Below are 13,593 nucleotides of genomic sequence, written 5' to 3'. Positions count from 1 at the left end.
AAATACCCTTTGGCAAAATGCTTTTGGACTGCAATTTTGCCAGAGTTTTATTTGTCTGCAAAATTGTCAGTATATAGTGTACAGAGACATCATTTAGGTTCTGTCATGCTACACAAAAATGCTTTGATGTGTAGCTCTTTCTAGTCGTATAGGTTGCACATATCAGTGACACTCCAACTTCTTTTTATTTGGGCTCATGAACTTCCCTACAGGGAACTCTTAAAAATCTTTCTAGAGCTTTTCACTCTGTCACCTACAAGGTAGGCAACAGAATTTTGTAATCCCCTGCTTCAAATTTGCCCGATTTTAAAGACAGTATTAAAGGAATGACTTTTTGCAGGTTAAGATTACAAGCTTGGAATTTATTTCTACACAAAGAATTTATCTGATACGTCAAAACACGGCAAAATGAAATTTAAAACCCTCAGTTAGTTTCTGAAGCTGGATTTAACATGTCCTATTGCTTTATTACAAGGAGACCACAACTCCCAGCGGTGCAATGTTACCGGTAAGAACTATCTAATAAGGATGACACCCAAATTGGCTGGGACTACATGAACCACTACTGCAAAACTGTTTTCACTTGTACATGCTGAAACTTGCAAGATTTTATAAACCAAATTAAATTGATTTACAGATAAACAGAAAGCAAATTATTAACAGCATAATTCATTTTTATTTTTCTAATGCAGAGCAGAAAAGAGCAAGCGATACTAATTTGAGGAAACGATTTCATGGTGTCAGAAGTCTGATTTCTATTAGAAATGCATGTATTATGCCATGCAGTGCCTCCAAATTCACAGAAAAAGTATTATAAAAGTGAAGTCCTGCCGTGTCAAATATGCCACACCATTTTTGTTCTGATAACAGCTATTTAGATTAGGGCGTGACTTTTCTCTGATATAGCTGTGCTAGTACAACCCCTAGTGTGGACACAGTTTACTGCCATGAAGGCATTATACTCGTATAACTTACAAAGCTTTCTCCTAAGAAGGAAAAGTATTAAGTAAGTCACTGTTATTTCAGCACAGCTACATCCACAATGGGAGGGCTGAGAGACAAAAAGAGAGGGCAGTACGCTACTTTACAACATACTGGGCCAGATGAACAGATGCAGTTTTTGCGTAGAGAAACTGTTTGGTATATGTGTCTGTCCCCATACCTCACTCCATAATCCTAATGTTAATCAGGATCATAATGGATGATATTACAAAACACTTATCAATTTAAATGATAACATTGCTTATTGCTTCTTCAGTTTTATTTTAAGAAATATTCATGTCAAATATTATTAACAGGTAGTCATACGAAGGTGCCATATTTGTTATTAGTCCTGAGTAATAAAGATAGGAAAAGAGATCTTAAAATAAGAGATTCAGACCAAAGATATATACTCCCTTTAATTTTCCTAACTGATACAAATCCAGTTTTGAAGAACTTTTTATAAATCCACATATGTATGATAAATCCACATCTGTATTTAATGATGTATATGTATCTGATGATCCTGAATTGTACATATGGGGATTTCTGTCTATTCTGACATGCCTGAATAACTTTACATATAGTGACTTTTAGAAAGGGATCAAACTAAAATATATCTTTTAAAACACAATTAGGGTTACAACCATGCCTCAAGAAACAGTGAACTCACTTTCAGTATATATCAAAAGACAATATGAAACACAATTATTTGCTTTTATAACAGAAAAATGCACCATTTAATATAGAATTAACATCAAATATGAAAATACTCATACGTTATTGTCTATTAAAAAAAAAAAGAAAAAAAAAAAGTATTGATTATGAACAGATGGTGGCCAAGGAAGGTATCAACTCTGTCTCTTAGCCAGAAGGTCAGGTCATGGCTGAGGGACCAAAGAACAACTAGTTTGCTATTCAGTGCCACATAAGATGAAACATTTTAGGATTTTCTTTACATACAAAGATATATGCAATTCAACTGTTTTCATTTCATTTAAATAATTTTCAATGACTTATTAACATTTGTTAAAATTTGATTTTAAAAAAATGAACAAAAACACCCAAACAAAAAAACCCCAACCAACCAAAAAAATCAACCACAAAAAAACAAAAACTAAAACCAAAACCACCAAAACAAAAACCAACCAACCAAACAAAAAAACCCCCACAGGACCCAAAACAAACAAAAGCCAAAGCCCTAAAAGGTACACACACTCTTTTTGGCTGCCTTTTACCATGTTAAATAATATTAGGACCTATACAGAACTTTGTTGGTTACTAGAGCCACAGGTACAAAACAGCTGCTAGATGCTGAGCCTGACAATTTCAAAACGGTTTGTTTTCCTTTTTTTGAGGAACCAACAATCATATTTGAACAATATAATTATTTTCCATAAATACAGAATTACTCTAATAATCTTTGCTGATAGGAACTCCCCCTCCCATCACTTCACTTCATATCAAATTATAAATCATCACATTTTGGTGTCTTCATTCCCACACTGAATAAAATACCAGTATGTCGATACAGGAGGTTAAAATATTTTGTTAAATTTTACAATTTGTTCAAAAGGCAATCCTGAAGCAAGTTGGAGAACAGGATTTAAAATCCAAGATACTTCTTCAAATATCTTATTAAACACATCTTGTTTTATTTGTATGCCAAGATTATGCCAACTCTTTTATCTGTGATATCTGTCAAGACACAGACGACAAGCCTGTTTTTTGTTTTTCAAAGTGTCCTTGGGCCTAAAGGATGCAAGAGTGAAAAAAAAAAGCCAACCCTGAAAACAAAATGCTTTAAGGCCACTGTTTTTCTGTGCTGTATGATTTTCTGTATATATTGAAGAGTTATTTTATTTAATAAGCTTCTCTTTTGGATTTTACATGGCTTCTGATTGCAATTTGAATTAATATTGCTTCCAGCCTAAGATTGTACTTTATTAAGTTAAAAACTTACTGTCCTACAGGAAGATTTTGGGGAGCTGGTAAAAGAAAACATAATTTTAGAAATACCGCATTTTTCCCTACATATATTCTTACAAAGGAATGGATTTGTTCACTTATTTACAAGAAAAAGAATTATTTAAAACCTATTAGATAGGCTGCTCCAATAACAAAATACATATTAAAAAGTACCCTAATGTGCATCTTATACATCTGTGTATTCAGAAGACATCCACTCATGTGCAAATCACAGCTTAAGAAGGAATAACTGGAAGTTTGAATACCTAGAGAAAAACAGATAGAACCTCAACAAAAAGGGCACTTCAAAAGATGCAGATTACAGCTGTTCAAACTGTTTGCCAAGTATGTCGCAGGTTACTCTAATAATCTTTCTTACTGCATGGGATGTTTTCTCACAGACTACGTGTAAGGCATGTACTTGTAGGTTTTTGAATTATAATAAACCACAGTTTTATATAATTAACAATTAATGCCTAGTGGAATTTTAATACAGTAATTTTTTCTAGAAGGTTAATTTTGTTTTGTTTTACACTTTTCTATGAATCCCAGCGTTCATTAACCTCAAATCTTTAAAGAAATTGGAAGATAAATGATTTTCATTGTTGGCATTGTTAGGTTATACTTAGTCTTTACTGTTTTGTCAGGCTACATGTATAAGTAATTATGTGTGGATTTATTTGTGAGAAAAAGGGTATAAGCATATGTATACAGTACATACAATTTAAGTACATTGTATGAATACATATGACAGTAATTCTACATGAAAGCATGGGATGAGTATTATGTAAAACTGAACATACTAGGGCTGACAACAAGAATAAGATAACCAAGAGGTATTGATTTAACAGTAATAGCTGGCTTGTTGCCATTAATTTAGAAACCATTTAACAGTAATAAATGACCACTATTAGAAAAACGAATCATTCCAGCTTCCGAAATAACCCTACTTAGGCTTCTAATAACTGCAAAGTTATAGCAGTATTATCTCTTACCTGGTCCTTAATTTCAAGCTCCCTTATAGTTTTTGTTCTGTACTCTCTGAGCTCCTTTTCTGCCTCATCCTTCTTCATTTTGGTTTGATTCAACTGATAGCGCATTTCTCCACACACCTGTTAGATTATACGGACAACATGATCTGTAGCTTGAAGAATCAATAGCCCAGGGTTTGCAATTAGATCTTTTGGTGCCCTCTAGAGGTCATTTAAATGCAACATATTTTAATTTACAGATATTTTAAGACTACATATGGTAAATGTTTTTATATAAAAAGGTGGATCTGAATTCTCCATATAGTCATTAAGTTTGAAATATGCAGCGCCTTCTAGATTCAATTATATTTGGATCAAGATTTTGCTAAGTATAAATATTTATGCTGTAAATATATGTGCTACTAAATACAGTTAAACTACAGTTGCTGGGTTTATATTCTTCTCCCATTCTCTATAAAATCCCAAGAAAAAAAAAAATCTATGTCAACACTTTCAAAACCTAAAAGTTTCAAAACCTAGATCACAGTCCTGTATAAGGACATAATCTCTTATCTTGTCACTTTACCACTGTTAAGAAAGAAAATGTTTAGATGTTAACACAATAATTTTCAAAGTTAGATCAGAGCATTATAGACTTACTGTAAACTGAAGATAAATTCTTTGAAAACAAAGCTTAATTCAAATATATGCATGGGCCAGAAGAAAGGGATCAAACCAACATTTAAAGAAATGTAGTATAACTTCCACAAAGGCAACAATTATCCCCTGCATTTGGGATGTTCGCTATGATACCTCCTCATTCCTTTCCACCTGAAGGCAGCTCAATTTCAGAGGGTCTGGGGGTGGCTTAAAGGAAAAAAAGAAAAAGAAAAAAATGCCCCACACGAATCTCTCCCACAACTTTCACTGCAGCTGTACAGGGACGTTATTCTCCCATTTCTCACTCTTAAGAGTTTTTAAAGGATTCTATTTGATCTTATCTGTTGGGAATGGAGAAGGATGGTGGATAAGCTGTCCCTTTTTTGTCCTTGTCCTGTGCAATCACCTCCAATTTGTGCCTGACCATTTCACCTTAATTAACCAGGCATAAATACATGCACATTCCCTAATGAGAACCCAAATGTGTTTACCTGCAGCTGCTCTTAGAAAACTTCCTTTCCAACTCACTCTGCTTCCCTGCCCCACTTAGACTCTTTCACCGGACTTGCCTCCTAGACATACACACTTTTAATTTGCTGCTACAATCCTCTGTGCTTCTCAACAATCTCCTCACACAAATTCTACAAACCAACTTAATTTCTATTTTTCAGTCTCACACCTCTTCTCATTTTCACTATGGTTTTTTTCCTTCTTCTTAGAAAGAAAGGCAGGGTAAAAGTAAATATGCATACCACAATCAGATCACCTTAGGAAAAAAGAAAACCAGCTGTCACAACTTTAAGAAGCAGCATCACTTACAAATTCAAAGGACAGCTTGTGAATTCAGCCCTGTTGCTAATAACACAAGGTAGCAAATGCTCTGAAGAATGGTGAAGTTCTGAAGCATGATTTTTTTTTTAAACACTGAAATATCATTTGCAACTAAAAAACCCTAAGATGCAACTGCATAGATTGCCAATCCTGTCTTTCTACCTCCTCCTTCCTTTTATGAAGGATGTAACGAAGTGCGATATGTCACTTCCTCCAAGGAAAATAAAAAAAATTTAGCCATCCTTGCCTTCAGCTCCCCCATACACTGCACAAAGTGAATAACGCAGAAGAATCAGCAGATGGTGCTGTCCTAATAATGGATTTTTCAGCCTCCTAATAGTTCAGAATGAAGGAAAGAGTCTCACTCCAAACTTTGTTCACGTGACTTCTGGTTCATGCAGAAAAAAGTATTTCAGATAAAATTCAAAAGGAAAAATGTTGCTATTTGCTGTTTATAATAATGGCAAACTGAGTTTGGAAATAAGAAGTCAGATTCACAAGCAGACACAGATGTCGCTTACATGACTCAGCAAAAAAGTCAGGGTGATGCCCATAGTCCCAACAGCTCAATGGTCAGGACATTCCTCCAGGATGTTTGAGTCTTCTGAATTCAGTACACAAATGCAGTTTTCCAATCTCTCAGGACAATGCAATAAAAACACAGCATAGTTACTACAAGGTGGCCACCTATTCAACTTTGTATTGATTAACAATAACTGATGAGGGGACTGGAACCACAGTGTCACTCTCCTAAGAGAGAGCTTCAAATCAGTAGGCTATAAAATTGTTCATTCCAGACCAATGGGTATTTATACCTAACTACCTCTTTCTTCCCCTCTTCACCCCTGTAAGTGGTGCAAGTTATCTGTGAACCCACTCTGAAAATCAGAAGTGTGTTTCAGAAATGGTAAATCGAACCATTTTGACATTCTTAAAATGCTCCCTTGTTTGTTTTCTAACAAGTTTGGATGACTTCTTGCTGTACATTTTATGCAATACTTTCACCTATTTCTACCAGTAGGAACAGCAGAGGAAGATAGGAACTGTTGAAAACCCCTCTGGAAGTCTCTACAGGCCTAAAGAATTAATTGCTCCCCAAAACCTCTCAATCAATGACATGGCAGACAGGACTTGCCGTAGGATTATTGGTAAAGTACATAGACATTTCAAGAGGCTGTAACAAATTTGAATTCTCAGATTGTCTGTTCTACAGAAAATCAGCAGCCCCTCATCTTCACAAAGTTGAAGTTATTTCTATCACAAGTGAATGATGAAACTAAGCTAATAAAAATAATCATTTTAACAATGTGTCATCTCCCAGAATGAATTTTGGATGGCAATTGTTTTTTCTTTCTCATGACCCTCATTAAGGCTCTAATAGATTGAGAAATGTGCAAAATGAAGCTCTGAGAAGTGATACACACATATAGATGTATGTTAAGCTACAATTCTTACTAAGATCTCTTTCTAAAAGGCGTACCATAAATATTAACAAATAAAGCAGTACACTACATACAAATTCTACAAGGGAGTACTTGAAAAACAGTGATCTATTTTAGTACTGCATGTTCCAGAGGTATCAATTATGGGATAGTGTTGAATACTATATTGTCTCATTCCCACTAAATGCAATTTTTAATGAAACACTGGGTTGCAGTTTTAAATAGTGATCTGCATGGTCTGCAAGGTAGAAAGGTCAGCTTTTGCATCACAAGGTGACTTGGCAGTCTGAAAAAGTTATCTTTTTACTTGTAAGACTGTGTCTCTGCGATATTCAGATGAAGTTTATTCTGATCACACGTTCTTTACCAATACAGAGGAAAATGCAGAAAGAAAATATTTCTCATCTTTCAGGTCACAATGATAAGGAAAATGAAGATCAATACTCATTTATAAATGCATCTACCTTATTCATCTCCGTTTCATGAGATACAAGCTGATGTTGTGATTCTTCTAACTGGTTAGCTAGAGAGTTCTTTTCCCTTGTAATTCTCTCTACTTTAGCCTCCAACATGGCCACGTTCTCAGAAATGGCTGTCACCTGCAAAAAGCCCAAGAACATTGTAATGATGCAACTTGACCAACCACAGATCTAGATCTCGGGGGACTTTCTCCTTAAAGGCAACTTGTATGTTTTAAAACACGTGTGTTTTAAAACACATAGTCTTAAAAATATAATAAAATTGTTAAATATATACATAAAATATATATAATTTTAAAATATAACAGAATAGAGCTAAATTATTTTAACAACAATTTCATTATTTTGAATTAATTTATCACACAGCAGTTTCTTTGAAACTTTTCATCAACTGAACTAGTCTCCAGGACTTGTTAGTACAGACAAAGTGTCAGAAGCAGCTGGTTGCATTAGTCTTGCAGCTGTAAAAGTACTATTTAACACCTTCTTATCCATCCTTATGTAGATGGATTTAAACCAAGTCATGTGCCCCCGGCTAAAGAAAACTGTCATTGCAATCACAAATCTTAATTTAATTTTGAAGTTCAGAAAGCATTTCAGCACTATAGATCAAAGCATGATGTATAAAACCCACAAAAATTGTAAGTTGAAAATTCTAAGGTAATTCAGATCAAATTCTGCTGAATGGTAAAAAAATGTAACAATAAAACAGTGATCCTTCAGCCACTTACCCCTGAAATTCATTAATCTAAGTGGAAATGATGGTGTCTGACAGTTCTGGGTTAACTTACAGGAATTCAAAGCCAAACCTAGAGGTTTATATATTCATAACTATCTTTCACTCATTATATATCCACCTGATTTATGTATCATACCATTTCTCCCCTTCAAACAAACCACTTTATAAAGTAAGCGATAAAATATTGACAGGAAGGTTGACCCGATGCAGAGAATACTATTTCTACCATCTCATAATCCTGAAACAAAAAAGTAGTTTATCATATATGGGCATAAATCATGCACATAAATCATAGTTTTCTACAAAGTCATCCCATGTCTTTAGTTTCCATGCATCACATCATCATTGTGTCACTATATGTTGTTTAATATCTATATAGGATTTAAAAGAAAGACTGCAACTACTCAAAGTGGGAATCAGTTCCAGTAAAACACATCTCTGTGTGATGAAAAACAAAGTAATGTGATCACATGAAGTGAATTATTCTACCAAGAAATGGTATGAAATGCTTGCCTATAGGCTGGTTTTGCAGTGCATACTCTGTTCTAAAGCAGATCTGTAACTAAACAACTAAGTGCATAAGAAGGATAACTTCCAATAGATAGCAAGGACTCACACAAGGAATTGCTTAATAATGTCTCACTGTTTCCAGCGTAAGGTTATTCGTTTTATTTCTGTTCCCCTGACAACAGGTTTCTGATGACCAGTTACAACAGCTCGCTTTCTTAAATATCCCTTAGCCTCTATCACTGTACTTAATTCTTGTTTTAATACTTGGAACTGGAGCCAAAGGCTTTGACTTCCTGTAGCAGCTTCAAAACATAATTCTACCATCTCATAATATCAGACGTACAACTATATCACCTTGGTTCCCTGTTTAAGTAGCTTTCTGGCCATTTCACAAGCAATAACACTACTGAAGAACCTCCTCTTTTTTAAACACTTAAATAGCTTACCCTGTTCAGTCTGTGCTCTCCTGACTTTATAATAAACCGTATCACTTATTTCTAAAAAGAGCCCTAAAATATGGAAAAAGCCTACATTGAGAAATTCACTATATTGTTTCCAAACCTCTGCCAGAAAACGGTTGAAGAGGCTGCACATCAAACAAGCATGAAACCCACTAATTCATGAAGCATTTCTTTCTCTACTCTTCTTCCCATTTCTTTCTCCAATCACCTTAGAAGTGCATCCCGTTAGCATGAAGTTTCCCTCATAATGAGACAGATTCTGCCTCGGAGACTTTATAAATGCCAGTAAAAGTGGTAAGAGATTCCAACACATTTCTGCAGGTGGTCAAATTAAGCATATGGTAAGATTACTCTGAAAAATGCCATATTAGATTGCAATTATAACATATATTACATTATACTGTAACATTAATATATATGTATATGTAAGCTCAAAGGAGCATAGAATCCTAAATGTGACATGTGCTAACTTCTGAACACTTGACTTGGCAACCCAAATAATCTTTATAAGAAGCTAAGTACAAACCTTGCATCACATATTACTTAACCCTATTTTGACAAAGTGCATTAGAAAATATGCAAACTAAAATAAAGTGTACAACATCAACCATTTACTACATATCTAGTGACATAGCACAAAATCCAGTTGTTCAAACTCATAGGATCACTTATCTACCTCTGCTTTAAAGCAATAATGGAAGTGATTTACTGAGGTCTGAAATCTAAAACTGAAACAAGATGAAAGACAAGCAAACAGAAAGTTTGAGGACAATACGCTCGTAATACACAAATGGAAGTAAAAAACAACTCATACCATTGCTGTCAAGTCCTCCTTTTCCTTCTTCATTTCTTTCCGCAGTGCCTCTTTTTCATTGGTCATCTTATTTAGCTGGGCAGCTAATTCCTTTTCAAGACGATTCTTCTGCCGTTCCATCTCACTTTTCAGCTGCTCACACTGGACAACAGCCTAGAAAAAACCCTACTTTTTAAGTGGAAGAATCCTAGAATTTTAAACAAAGATAGTATTTATCTAATGACTTCAGAGAAACCAATTTGCTGTTAGTAACAATGCATTTTGTTTCTTTACATAGTTATTATGATGCTTATCCATACCTTACCATGTTAACATCCAGAATGGGACTAACAAATTGAAAACAGATGTATATGTTTGTATGTATATACATTCCCTACTGTAATTTAGAAGTCTAACTCATTTTAGCAGCCATGGAAAAGATGGAAGCATTTTCCAAGGTATATTTTCCAAATAAGTAGCTGTTCTTCCAAAACTAAGATGATTATTTGCCTTGCATTTAAAATTCCTGATTTTACATCACTAGAATCAGCCTCCAATATTTGACTCCTTGCAAACACTGTGGTTACTGCATAACTGCATAGCTGAAGGAAAAATACACAAGTTATGTATGCTCTTCATTTGTTCTCCCCTTAAAGTCAATTACTAAGTGCAGAAGGCTAAGAAGAAACCTGGAAAAAGTAAGCAAAGATACAAAGAAACAATTTTTATTTTAGTTTAGTTTCAGGTTTGTCAAATAAAGAAGATTAATTCTACTGAAAACTCACAAATGTCCTGCTTAATTTGAAGTGCTAAAACATAGGTTATAGATGTGTTTTCTATCAAAACTGAAGAAGCATAAGTTTATACACAAGAAGCACAGTAGACACTATCTTCTAAAAAAGCTAGGGAAAAAAAAAAAACCCAAACAACAATTTATGCTGATGTATCCCTGCAAAAGGGACAGGAGTTGAGTGTTATGTCAGTTTAAATCAGAAATGCACTACTCCATCAAAACTAAATTGAAGTATTCAAAGCATCCTTAAGGCAGCTTGCTAGTGCACGAGTAAACTAGATTTCATTTAATCATTCCACTGATATTCAGCATATCCTATTTCAAGGAAGCTAAAGTAACCTCCTTCTAGGAATCCTACCTTACTACCCTTTATTTTCAAAATAGTATTTTTAAACTGCTTATTTTTCTTCTACTCAAAGCAAAACCCCTATATGCAATTTCCTTGGTGTTGGGCTGTTCATGAGGGAAGCAAATTAAACCATAATTTTTAGAGAATTGCTCTAACAGTCTTCATCAGGTTTATGTCGGTTCTGTGGGATCCTCCTCAGGGTCTCTTTCCTATCCCTCACCAAGGTAGTCTTGTTTTGACTACATAATGAACAGTTCACAAAGTTACTCTTCCATTTACACTGAAAATACATTACTGGATCTGCTTTAACTATGGAAGTTTACCCTTACCAGATCTCCTCCTTGCTCTACAAAATAGGCAAGAGGCCACAAACCAGAGACATCCATAAGACAAGAAAAAATGCTGGTTTCAAGTGATAAGCACCTAAGGTTAGACTGTCAACAGGGTGATGAAACTGCAATTACAGCATTTGGAAGCCCAACATGTTAATTCCTCACTTTTTCTTATATGGCCTGTTCTATTGGATTGCATGATAATAACAAAGAAGGAGGCTTAAGAGTAGAATAGGACTTACCAAGAGAAATACCATTACATATAAAAAAATCTAAATTAATGCAGCATAAGTTAAAGATTACTTCTTGTTCCTTTATTTTACAACAGTTTTTGAGCATGGGAAATCAGACTACTATTCATTCTCATATACAAACAGCACTTCACATTTCCTTTCTGCAGGGGAGTGGCCAGTAGAGACCCTACTGAGCTGTTTTCTTTATGTAGCAGAAATAGTATAGGTACAAAGAGCCATTTTATTAAAGGTTCTACTAACTCATCTTACTTTTGTTCTTAGGCCACATCTCTAACATGAGCTAAACTGAAGAAGAGTTTATAGGTATTTTCTTTTTAAATATTAAAATAAAGATTTCCTACACCAAATGAAAAAAGAGGAAGATCAGATAACTTCACTTTATTACACAGAGAAAGGAAGTATTTTGTGCAGTTTTCAATAGCAATAAGTGAATAACATTTCTATTGAACAACTGTAGAACCCACCCTAAGAAAGTTAACAAATAAGCAATTTAAAAATTTAACCTTTCAGGAACAGAATGTGACAGGTGAACAGTGGGCTCAGAAGGATTCTTTCTCTCTTCAGTAAAAAACAAGGAGCTGCAATACTCTGAAGTTAAATTTAAAAAGCATATAAAATTTCCGAATTTCATCGTTTCCCTCCCCCCTTTAACTTTATAGTTAAAGACCCTACACACTCACACAGAGTCTTGCAGCATTGGATAAATAATACCAATTTGACCAATAAAACAGCTATATAAATCTTGCCCACTATTAAAACCAACAGCATTTCGTTTAAAACAAACAAACAAAACCAAACAAATAATAACTCTCTCAATTCCATAGCAATTCACTAATAATACAGTAGATGTCACTAAATATCAGGGAAATAATTTAGGTCAATATTAGTTGATCATATAAAGTAACTAGGACTAACACAAGCACCAAATCAAAACTGGTTGTATCATTATTATTTACATAGCACCAGAAGTTTCCTGCAGGTAGCATCAGACAGGAATTCTCATCTTCAAAGAGTTCTGTCAGCTAATCAGTTCTTGCACTGCACTCATTGATGCAAAAGAGTTGTTTGTAAGCATTAAGTATTCTTTCCAGTGTAGCTCAGAAATGTGATATGAGAATTATCTTCCTACATGACATGAATGCCTTTGAAAATTCCACCATTCAATTTCTACCACCTAGTAGCGAAAATAGGTCAGAACTTAAATGATGGCCTAAGAATGCAACACAACCTTGATGAGAATTTAACAACTCAGAATTCATGTTACTGCTCAGAAACGGCCACACCGTGCAATCCTTTTAAATCTAATACATCATATCAACATGTGACAAAGGTCTTATATATGTATTCGCTCATTAGCAGGAAAACTAATTAACATTTGTGGTAGATCTAAATACCGAAAAGCTCTTGTTTCTTGATGAATTTACCTTTGTTTTTACTAGATTGGCCTCTTCTGCCATTTGCACAGCATATTTAACTTGCTCACAAGCATTAGATTCTCTTTGCTGCATCTCTTTCATATTGTGTCTCAGTGAAACAAATGCATCCATCAAGTCATCTCTTTCTCTGCATATAAAGAAAAACAGATATTTCTTCTATACCTTTTCTCAAGAGAAAAAACCTAACAGGTATATCAAATATAAAATGTTAACGGGGAAAAGACATAAGGGTGGTAAAGCCAGCATGGATTAAAAGTGAAAGGATACTGCTAGCTAGACAGTATTAAAAATACGTTTTGCTTGATGATCAGTCCTTCACTTAAGGAGGGTGGACTGTTAGTAAAACTGCCAGTAATGACAGCGGAGCTCAAGTCATACATTTCATCTGAGCAACATTCCGTTTGCATTACAAAACGGAGATCCATGCTAAAACCAAACAAACACCAAAACCAAACACCAAAACCAAACACCAAAACTAAACCAAAGGCATATTTCTGAAAAAATGGATGGGAGCAATATGATATTATTTAATTCCTCATTAAATGTCAAATGGGGAGAAAAAAAGTAAAAGGAAGGGCTAGGTTCAAAAAGTAA

The 13,593-nt window shown here is 34.5% G+C and overlaps 1 protein-coding gene across 2 annotated transcripts in view; it reads right to left on the bottom strand.

The window, feature by feature from the left end:
• The window catches only part of SDCCAG8 (SHH signaling and ciliogenesis regulator SDCCAG8), a 112,974-nt gene that overhangs the window by 79,462 nt on the left and 19,919 nt on the right, over window positions 1-13,593 (bottom strand). For both annotated transcript variants that reach the window (XM_030499895.1, XM_030499896.1), the window contains exons 9-12: window positions 12,988-13,126; window positions 9,857-10,009; window positions 7,318-7,452; window positions 3,945-4,061 (exon numbers count right to left, since the gene is read on the bottom strand). In XM_030499895.1, the coding sequence (XP_030355755.1) occupies window positions 3,945-4,061; window positions 7,318-7,452; window positions 9,857-10,009; window positions 12,988-13,126 (544 nt within the window). The remainder of the gene's footprint in view (window positions 1-3,944; window positions 4,062-7,317; window positions 7,453-9,856; window positions 10,010-12,987; window positions 13,127-13,593) is intronic.

The sequence above is a fragment of the Strigops habroptila genome, chromosome 10, assembly GCF_004027225.2.
Source record: "Strigops habroptila isolate Jane chromosome 10, bStrHab1.2.pri, whole genome shotgun sequence".
NCBI lineage: Eukaryota > Metazoa > Chordata > Aves > Psittaciformes > Psittacidae > Strigops > Strigops habroptila.
The sequence above is the reverse complement of the archived record's forward strand: the minus strand, read 5'-3'. Positions and strand labels throughout refer to the sequence as shown.